Source organism: Rousettus aegyptiacus, unplaced genomic scaffold, assembly GCF_014176215.1.
Source record: "Rousettus aegyptiacus isolate mRouAeg1 unplaced genomic scaffold, mRouAeg1.p scaffold_m13_p_1, whole genome shotgun sequence".
In the NCBI taxonomy this organism is placed as follows: domain Eukaryota; kingdom Metazoa; phylum Chordata; class Mammalia; order Chiroptera; family Pteropodidae; genus Rousettus; species Rousettus aegyptiacus.
Window position 1 is genome coordinate 42011932 of NW_023416284.1, and position 11429 is coordinate 42023360.

Here is an 11429-nt window from a genome sequence, read left to right on the forward strand (position 1 = left end):
GAGAGGCTCTGGCATCAGAGCTAGTTGAGAGTCAGATAACCTCAGGGGTGTCTCACTCCAGAGGCACAGAACAGAGTTCTTGCGTACATTCACAGACTCGAGGTGGCAGGAGGCAAGGTCTGAGCTTCATCCAGGAGTCAGGATGGTGAATTAGCTTCAAGATGAAGTCAGCTCTGTCCGCAAAGTCCACCCCTCTAATCCTGCTCTTACAATCTCATGCGCCCACCTCTTCCGCAATGTTCCCTGAGCCTTAGAGGGGCCACTCTTGGTGACATGTTATATTAATTTTTGTTCAGCTTGCAGGTAGAGACCCCAGCAACAGTAGAGGCAGCAGCAGGCTAGGATACCTATAACTAGTATAAAACAAAAGATAAAGCGTAACTTTCATCACCATTTCCCCCAAGACTCAAACCATGATGATAACCATTGGGAAAAAGAAAGTTCGGGATTTGACAAGATCCTTATCTGCTCATGTGTGTCCTGTAAAGCAAGGGTGACATTGCCCGAGTTAACAGGAATATATACACAACACTGAGTTTTAATGACATAAGTCCCACCTTGGGCAGGTGTTAAAACATCCAGTGCCATGGAATTTTGTAGCACATCTTTGCTCATGTAAACCATTTCTGTATTAGTCAGTGAGGTACTCTGGAAGCTGTCGTTCACTGCACGTTGGGTATAATTAGTTAAACCTTCTGTATGCCACATGGTATCTTCAATATTCAGGGAAGGCACAGAAATCGCTGCATGGTGGTCATACCAGTGGAAAACACTTCTTGTCCATCTACTAGCCAAATGGGCATAATTTTCAGGTTTAGTAATCATTTTAATCCACAGTCTCTGTACCCAGGGAAAACCGAGGGTGCACCGCCCAAGCCAGTCCTTGGGCAGCCATGACCATAGGTTGGAGCTGCATAGCCATTCTGACCCATTCAGTGCTAACCAGGCAATGTCAGGATGCTGAGACCAGTCAGCATTGAACCAGCCTCTGGTTTGTAGTGTAATGGCATTGTCATATTGCTGTTTAGGAAGCCAGCCCATTTCTCTGGTGTTATTAGCCCATGAATCATGTGTGTGGTTGGTTTGTTCCCAGCATAATGGGGTGACTTGCTGAAGATGCCCTGCTGTGGGTGTGAGCCAGATGAAACCATCCCAAATTTGCAAAAAACCTTCCTTGTAGCAATAGTTATGGGCTTCGATGGCTAGGAGCCTGACTTTTGTTTTTTGTAATTCAGGTTTAGTAATTGTTTTAGTAGGAGTTTCTAGGACGATCACCTGTCTCTCCCTGGCATTGACAGAGAAAGGTTTGCCACGTCCTATGTTGCTAAAAGAGGTATTTATAGGCCAACCGTATACATCACCTTTAGTAAATTCACTGTTAAACATGGTGCTTTGGCTTTGAAGAGCCTTTATAAATACCTGTAACTCCAACAAATCTGGTCGTATGGGTGATACCCACCATGACAGGCCGGATGTGCTGGAGAATGGCAACATGCTATAGACCCAGTATACATCTTTTTGTAAGCTGTCAGCACAACTTTGAGCCCAATGTAGGAAAAAATTCACTTCTCCACAGGCAGGGAGGAACAGCATCAGGAACAAGAAGCTATGGGCGAAAATACATGTGTTTAGTGGGTACTCGGCAGGGAAGGGCCTCGCCTGAAATCATGACAACAGCAGTAGTTTCATCCTTATTAGTTAAAATGTATTCAGCTTGTGGATTTAGGGCAAGAGGTGCATACTAGGCATGTTGCCTGAGGGGCAAGGGTTCTGGGATTATTCATAATGTCAGCGGGGTAGCAAAAGACCAAACCACAAGGCCCGTCTCAGTGCCCTTTGATGCTGGTTTCTGTACATTGTACTGGTACACAGAACATTTGGGCCCAGACTCCAGCAGAATCAACAGGGACCATTTTAGCTAGCCAGGACACTCTTCACTCTCTGGCAAGAAAATATCCTCTCCAACCTGGGGAAAGTTGCCAGTCCAAATCCCATCCAAATGTCCCCTCCCTTGGTTCTACATCTCCAGGAGCTCTGAATAGCAGCTGACATTGACTGCTTTTCAACAGACATGGTCAGTGAAACGTACTTTGTAACAGTTCCTGGGTGTTGGTAGGGAGTCAATCCCATACATGTTGCCCAAATTTATTTTCCTAGCTGCCTTGGCAATGACCTTTAAATACCAGTAATTTCTTTCAGTCAACCCAGCACCCTGTGAGTTATAGGGCAAATGAAATCTTGATTTTATGTCCCTCTCATGGGCCCAATCTTGGACATCATGTCTCATGAATGTGTACCCCAGTCATTGTCAATGCACTGAGAGTAGCCATACATAATCCTGAATTGTTCTAATCCCTTAATTGTGGCTGTTCAGTTTGCTCTTTTCCAAGGAAAGGCTTGTAACAGTCCTGTTGCGGTATGTACACATTAAGGCATATTTCTGTCCTTGGCTCACTGGCAGAGAGGCCCAATGTGATCCAGCTGTCAGTCTTGTGTAGGGACCGATGCTTCGCGTATACGTCCTGGTATGCGTGGGATGCAGGCAACTGGTCACTGCCGCCACTGTATCCGCATAACGGAGGGGCAACCCAGCCTCCTTCATTATTTGCCATCCCACCAGGCACTGCGGTGCCTGCTATGCTCGCACACCCAATCTACTAGTTCGGGTGTTTGTGAGGGAGGGAGCCAGAGTCCTGATCTTGGCTGGTACATCAACTTCTAAATTTCTCAGAAGCAAGTCAGACCAGTGGGCAGAGTCAGGCTAGCAGTTGGCTGCTGTGATCTTTTCCAAATTTTCTGCCATATTGTAGCCCCCTACAACAGCTCCCTTAGTACGTGACAGCTATCTTGATCTCATTGTGGCAGCCAAGTCATGAGACCCTTAAATACAACCCGATTGTTTGTGCAGAGGCCTATAGGCCATGGTTTAGTGTACACACCAGCCACATGGCCCTTAGTTCTGCCCACCGGCTACTCTGTTGTCCTCCTGTTTCAAACCATATGGTGTTTGGCCACCGGAGTCCACACGCAAGAATTACCTGGGCTAGACCCATCCGTATACCATGCTTCTTCAGGAACGGGAACCGTGCCTTCTTTCACTGATGAGGGCATCTCCTGTGGGAGCTCTATAGTGGGGGCCGAAGTGGCCTTGTAATACACCCATCTAAAAATGGCATGTAACCTTTTGCCTAAAGGGCTTATGGAAGGGCACTGAGCTGCTGCAAATATGCATGCCATTTCTGCAAGGTGGGGGCTTGGGCAACAGCTAAAACAGGCCTTGCAAATAATCCTTTTATCCAACCTTTAATTGGGAGGCCCATCCGCACTGTCATCAGTAGGGCAGCAGGGATGGGTTCTATCTATTGCAATGCTTTATACACTCTCAAGACCTGTTGTTCAATGGGGGAATGATGGGTCTCAGTGCCCTTCCATAATTGGGACCATAACCCAAGGAGAATGGCTTTCCCTTGCTGAGCTTGCCATAGGGCCTAGCTAGTTCCCTTGAGGCTTACAGTTATACCCAAAGACACGAGTACCCCAACAAGGGGGGAACCCAAGGACTGTGGCTGGGCTATTAGGATCTTTGCTCTCTCAAATCCAGTGTCCTGATCACGTTCTCAACATCGATGAGTGCCTTTCTTTACCAGGTAATATAATGGGTACAAGCACTCAATCATATGGAGAAAGAATCCTAAAAGGCCTAAAAATCTTTCTATTTCACTATTTTAGGTGTGGGAAAGTGTTGTGTCTTGTCAATAACAGTACCCAGTACGAGATGCTTCTTACCCGACCAGACGACCCCTAGGAACTTTACAGCTGGGCTCAGGCCTTGTATCTTTTGTGGGTTGATGGCCCATCCTCTGGCTTGGAGATGGGCACACAAGATGTCCAAGTATCGCTGTAATGATTGCAAAACTTTATGATGAGGCTAGCATCACATCATCAATATAATGAAACTATTTGACATTGTAGGGGGTAGACACAGACAAATCTCTAGAAATCATTTCATGGCCTAAGCCTATGTAAATAGCCTGGAGGGAGCACTTCGAAGGTATACCCCCAAAACACATTTTCTATGAGTTTCTTTGTCACTGTGAAGGCATCTGCCTTGCAGCAAGGGGAAAGCTTCAACTCAGCCGGAAAATACACATACAACAAGAACATACTGATAAACCATACTAAGTGGCAGTGGAGTGAAGTCCAGCTTAAAAACACTATGGTATATGAAAGAATGCAAAAACAAAAACAAAAACAAAAACAAAAACAAAAAACTCTGAAAAAAAGGGGTCTACTGGTGACCTGAAGAGCCAAGGGGCTGTCTTGTGTTTCTCATAGCCCCAACTTTTTATTTAATTTAGAACAATTGTTTGCTCATTTTAATCTCCCTGATTTGTTTTTGTTTTTGCATTCTTTCATATACCATAGTGTTTTTAAGCTGGACTTCACTCCACTGCCACTTAGTATGGTTTATCAGTATGTTCTTGTTATACGTGTATTTTCTGGCTGAGTTGAAGCCTTCCCCTTGCTGCAAGGCAGATGCCTTCACAGTGACAAAGAAACTCATAGAAAATGTGTTTTCCACTTGGGGTATAACTTCCAAGTGCTCCCTCCAGGCTATTTACATAGGACATCACTACAAGGTAATGAGGCATCCTTTTTGCAGAAGCAGAATGGACTTCGTACATAGGAAGTCTTTATAGATAGGAAGTCTTTATAGATTTTGTCGCTGCTGCTTTTGTATGAAAATCAGCTAGTGCATTTCAAATACAGAAGCTTTCACTATTGAAAAGATTCAGTTTTCTCCAGTAATCAAAGACCTGACTAAGACAACATAGTATCTTATCAGGAAAAGACCCATAGTCCAAGGAAATGTATAACAGAGAAAGAGAACCAAACTCTAATTTTGTATCAGTTGACTGTTAATATTTAAATCCACTTATTTAATTAAATCTATTTTAAACTTTATGAGACTAAAGACATGTTCATTTTACTTAAACCACTAAACTTAAACTAGCTTTAATAGCAAATATTTTTTTCGAATCACATGATCCTGAAAAGCATTTGGGTTAGTTTCTATATTTTTGTGAATTTTAGAGTACCCTACAAGTGTCTGTTTATTTTTTAAAGCCAATTAAACAAGTTAGCAATACCATCCAGAGGTAGAAAATACCACACAAACACAACACATATGTAGAACCACATGAACATATAAACAAATGCAAACAAACAGTCCCAATGCTAACAGAGTTGCAGACATTCTAATATCTTTTCTAGTTTCCTTTTTCCCTCTAACTTTCTAACCCTGGCTTCTGTCTCCTGCTGGGCATCCGTGGCCTGTGGACAGTGCATAAGAGGACCAGCCAAGAGCTATAGCTGTAAATATTCCTGCCTTCCTCAGTGTAGTTCCTCAAACAAGGGCACGAGACCAGGCAGCATTTTCCCGGTACCCTGGTACTCACCAGTGGTCCACCTGTATCTGACGTATGGGCCTCCCCTTCTCACATGGAAACAGACAGCCAACTCGGGATTTCCACCGAGGATACCTCTTTCCCAAAGTCCGTTTCTTGGGTCTGCTGGCTGACTCACCAAATGTTCATACACGCAGACCCAGGATAAAGTCCTGAGACTGAAAATCTACTTCTCTAAGCGGAGGGCAGCGGAAAAAGGAAAGAAAAAAGGCTGTCCACTCCAGTCTGGTGATCCATAGAGCTTATTAAAGGAACTTACATAAGGAGGTGCATCTTGGGCAGTGGCAAGACGACGTGGATACGCTTCATGGCTTCCACTCCCCAGACTCTTGTGTTTTATAGCTAAAATCAGTGAGTCTACGTGGTGGGAAAGGAATGTGTATTTAATCTAAGTGGAGGGGGATCGCCAGGAGCCGAGATGCTCTGGCGCCAGAGGTGGTTAGGAGACAGATAATGTCAAAGGTGGCTCACTCTAGAGGCGGAGTTCGGAGTCGCAGTGTATTTCCAGGTCCCCAGGGGACAGGGGACAGGGGACAGGTCTGGGCTTCAGGAGTCAAGAAGGCGGATTTGCTTTAAGAAGACGGAGTCAGCTCTGGCCGCACATTAGGACTTCCATGTAGGAGAGAAAACTCTCCTCTCTCACTTAGGTTATTGTTATTTTGGTTCTCAGTTCTTTACAGCGAAACCTAATTGTAACTAACATAAATGTAATGAAAAATAAGCCAGTGTAGCAAAATTACATTACATAAAATGGAATCGGGGGCTAAAATGGTAAGTAGTAAGAAAGAAGGGCAGTACTTGATAACGAAAGAAACAATCCCACTCCCCCAATAAAAATCGTGAAGTTACATATATTTATTAACATAGTATGATACATACGTATTTAAATAGACTTCATTATTTAGAGCAGTTTTAGGCTCACAGAAAAATTGAACGGAAGGTACACAGTTTTCCCATATACTCCCTGCCCCCCACACATGCATAGCCTCCCCCATTATCAGTGTCCCTTGCCAAAGTGGTACATTCGTTACAATCGATGAACCCACATTGACACATCATTATTATCCAGAGTCTATAGTTTACATTAGGATTCATTCTTGGTATTGTACAGTCAATGGGTTTGGATAAATGTAAAGTGGTGTGTAATCACCATTGTAGTATCATATAGAGTAGTTTTGCTGCCCTAAAAAGCCTCTGTATTCTGCTTATTCATCTTTCCCTCCCTGCTAATCTCTGGCAACTACTGATTTTTTTTACTATCTCCATAGTTTTGCCTTTTCCAGAGTGTCATATAGTTGAAATCATATAGTATGTAGCCTTTTCAGATTGGCTTCTGTACTTAGTAATATATATTTAAGTTTTTTTCATGTCTTTTCGTGTCTCAATAGCTTATTCCTTTTTCATGCTGAATAATATACTCTTGTATGGATATACCGCAGTTTATTTATTCATTCACCTACTGAGGGACTTCTGGTTGTTTCAAGGTTTTAGCAGTTATGAATAAATCTGCTATACATATCTGTGTGCAGGTTTTTGTGTGGACATAACTTTTCAGCTCCTTTGAATAATTGCCAAGGGGCATGACTGCCGGATTTTATGGTAGGAGTATATTTGAAAGAAACTGCCAAACTGTCTTTCAGGTGGCTGTACCATTTTGCATTCCAACCACTGATGAATGAGAATTCCTGTTACTCCACATTCTTACCAGCATTTTAGTGTTGTCAGTGTTCTAGATTTGGGCCATTTTAATAGGTATTCAGTGGTACCCTTTATTGTTTTAATTTGCATTTCTCTGATGACATGTGATGTGGAGCATCTTTTCATATGCTTACTTGCCATCTCAGTATCTTCTTTGGTGAGATGTCTGTTAAGGTCTTTGGACCTTTTTAAAATCCAGTTGTCTGTGTTTTAGTGTTGAATTTTAAAAGTTCTTTGTATATTTTGAATAATAGTCTTTATCAGATATGTTTTCTGCAAACATTTTCTTCCAGTATGTAGCTTGTCTTTTCATTCTTTGAAAGGGACTTTCATAGAGAAGAAATTTTTAATTTTAAGGAAGTCCTACTTATCCATTTTTTCTTTCATGAACCATGCCTTTGACATTGCATTGAAAATGTCATCATTAAACCCAAGAACATCTAGAGTTTCTCTTATGTTATCTTCTAGGAGTTTTTTTAGTTTTGCATTTTATATTTGGGTCTGTGATCCATTTTGAGTTAATTCTTGTGAGGAGTGTAAGATTGGAGTCTAGATTTTTTTTTTTTTTTTTTGCATGAGGATATTCAGTTGTTCGCTATTTGTTGAAAAGACTATCTTTGCTCTATTGTTTTGCCTTTGCTTCTTTGCCAAAGGTCATTTGACCATATTTATGTGAGTATATTTCTGAGCTCTTTATTCTATTCCATTGACCTATTTGTCTTTTGTGTTTCTTGTCAGATACTGTTAGGCCTCCAACTTTGTTCTTTTCCTTCAATATTGTGCATGTTATATTTTAATATATACCTATTAGACATGATAGCTGAAGTGGACAAAGGATGCTACTCTGGGATGGGTAGAACCCAGAATTGACTGGTTTTGAACCTAAGGTGATAAATAGAGTATAAATATACAAAAAAAAAAAAAAAGACCATGTATTATGTCCTAAAGTTTATTCTTAGTTGCAGATGACAGAATCTACTCAAGTTAATTTGAGCAGAAAAGAACTAATAAGATATTAGATAGTTCCTTGATCCTTCAGGAAGACCCGAGAGCCAGGCTTGTATACCATGTAGCCAGCATTAAAGTGGTCAGAACCCACACAATCAGAAAAAGTGCCTAATTGCTACACCATTGTATGGGCTGAGCAGAAACTTCACTGCCATAGCCTCTGTCACCTGCACTCTGCACATTGGGCAGTAGGGGCAATTCCAGTGCTCCCTGCATAAGGTTCAAGTCTAGTGCAGAATATCTGTTTAGTGAAAGCTAGGTAGATTAAAGTCTCTCCACACTCAAAAAGCCACCAGCCCAAATAATTTTGCAGGCAAACTCTCCCAACTTTATAGAACAAATAAGCTCTTACAATTTTTTTCAGAGAATAGAAAAAGAGGGAAAGCTACCTAACTCATTTTATGAGACTAGTATAACTTTGACAGCCAAACAAATACAGGAAAAAAATTATACACCAATCTCTCTTATAAATTAAAAAATTAAAAATTTTAAATCAAATTTAACACTATATTACAGAAAACAAACAAAAAACAACAAAAATCATTTATTATGACCAATTAGGGCCTTTGGGGACCACCAGGTTGAGAGAGAGAGTCTAGTATATACTTAAGAGAGAAGATTCTTGGGCCGGTGTATCTGATACTTCCTAGCTGTGCGACCTTCAGCAATTTGCTTATCTTTTTGTGCCTTGATTTTTCTCACCTATAAAATGTATGTAATAGTAGTTCCTACTTCATTGGATCATTGTGTACATTAAATGAGTGAAATAAGTCGAGAACTTAAAAAAGAGCCTCTATTAGTTGTCATCCCATCAAATACAGTGGATATAGAGGTCAATAAAGAAAGATGAGACACAAGACTGATATCAGCATCACATGCTGACAAAGGACGACAACAAACCTCTTTCCTTCAATGGTTAAATGCCAACTTAGGGGGACAAAGAAATTACTGAATTGAACTGAATTTCCTGGAATAGGAGCAATCAATTTTACATCAGGCAGAATAAGGGCTCAGAGTCAAAATTCAAACTGAACCATAGAAAGTATGGTTACATTTTAGCACTCTTGAGTCAGAACTGTGAACAGGGCCAGCTACATAATTTGCAGGGCCCCATGCAAAATAAAAATGCAAGGCCTTGTTCAAAAAAGCAGAAATAATATGTTGTTAAAGATACTAAAAATGTAATCCTTTTTCCTTCCTTCCAAGATCTCTTTCTTTTTCTCAATTTGTTACGATGCTTTTAATTTGCTATTTACTATTGTTCTAAGCAAAGAAAAATAAAAATTTTAAATGATTAGCATGAATTTTACTATTCATCTTTATATTGTACCATGCCACTCATAAATGCAAATTTATATATTTAACTCATATGTGGAATCACTGAAATTACCCAATTCGTATTTCATAGTTCATATATATATATATATATATATATATATATGTATTTTGTTCTTAACAGAACAGTGGAAACACTGTACAAAACTAACTCCATTTCACTTCATGATACATACACACCACCAATACTCTTCACCTTCGCCTTAATGGTTAGTAAGGAGCGACGAAAAGAAAGAGAATGGTGGATTGCCCTCTTTTCTCTTTCCTCCTATAATACAGCCACATTCCTACCACATCTTATACTTGCTCTGAGCCTCACTGAAGATCCATGCATCATGGGCCCATCAGAAGTCAGGGAAAGAGAGTGGTACAAGGAGGGTCAGTGTGAGAAGGAAACATGGAAGCTACTCACATTAACAGAGAAAACTGATTTTGTGGAGCAATCATTTGTAGAGTAATCATTTGTGGAGTAATCATTGTGGAAGCCACAATGAAGACAGTAAAATTGTGGATGAGAGGTGAGGAAATAGGGATAGTAAGTATTAGCTGGAAGTTTGGTTGTGAAGGGTAAGGAAGGGCAGCTACTAGAAGGTGTACAGGGTTTTGAGGAAGGATTTATTTTTCACTGGCAAGCTCCAGCCTCATAGGGTTGCTGTGACAAGTAAATGGCAAATTATGTAATCCATGTGAAGGGTTAGTGCCTGGTATATAGTATGCACTCAACAAACATTAGCTCTAAAAATAGAGTGAATTAGTATTAATAGCTCCATTATATATAACTGTAGGTATGTCTAATTCCAAACTTTCAAACACTCCATTAAATGACTTCACAATCTGCTAAGGCCACTCTTACCTTCCCTTCTGCTAAGCAGATTATTGATCAAAGCAATCAGACAAAGAAATTTGCTAATGTTTCTAGAATACTAACCAACAGAAGCTGAATAAAATATTTAAAATACACATTTTTAATACAATACTTATTTTTCATCCTTATAATAATTACATACTCAGCCCTCATGATACATTACGAATACCGGAACCATTCTTTTCCATCCCCAAATTAGTATCTTTTGAGAAATCAGCAGGGTAAAGACCAGTCAACACCATGATGTGAGCGCCACCTACTGCCAAGAAACTTAAAGGCATTACTTTTCCCTTCATTCGGATGAAATTTAGATGATACTTATTTCAGTCAGCTAGTTAAAAAGTTAAAACTTGAAAATTTCCTTTTAACTTTTAGCTAGTAGTTAATTAGTTAACTGGCCAAATATTTGCGCATATTCCCCCTTTAGACCAGAAAACTCTGACTTTTAACTACTTAAGAAGTTTTAAGTTTTAAAATTTAAATTAAGTTACCTTAATTGTGAGTGGCTTAAGCAATTGGCATTTCTAAGACTACCTCAGTGGGCTTGCATTTATGAGCTAGAACATAAAATTTCAATTTCACCTTCACTGATCACATTTTTAAGCCAGGCACTAGACACAGGGGATACGGAGTTTTAAAAAATATCTCAATTGGGAGCAATAATATAAAAATATAATTAAATATTAAGTGCTAAAATGGGAGTCTATATGAAGTAAAATCAGAAAAAAAGATGAGGAAGCAATTCTGTGTGAGATTCTGCAGAGGAGACCTTTGAACTATAGAATGTCGGAACAGATAGGAACTTATTCATTTGTATATTCGATTATTAAGTGCCTACTGTATGTACAAAGATAAATCATACAGGGTTTACTTTCTAAGAGAGCTCACAGCCTAGTAGGGGAGGCAGATATACAAACAAATTATTTCTCCCCTCTCCCTTTGTATAAAAACCAGAATAAAATTTGTTAATTTGGAATGGAAATACAAACATCAAGAGACTCAGGTACTCATGCATATAAAGAACTCAACATCTAGGGTAAAACACTATAATGGGG

General features: G+C 40.1%; 1 protein-coding gene across 1 annotated transcript; it reads right to left on the reverse strand.

Moving 5' to 3' along the window:
• Nucleotides 1-387: 387 nt before the first annotated feature.
• On the reverse strand, nucleotides 388-1494 carry LOC107508501 (endogenous retrovirus group PABLB member 1 Env polyprotein). Its single transcript, XM_016140365.1, has one exon. It carries the CDS (start codon nucleotides 1492-1494, stop codon nucleotides 388-390), a length of 1107 nt encoding a protein of 368 aa, XP_015995851.1.
• Nucleotides 1495-11429: the final 9935 nt, after the last annotated feature.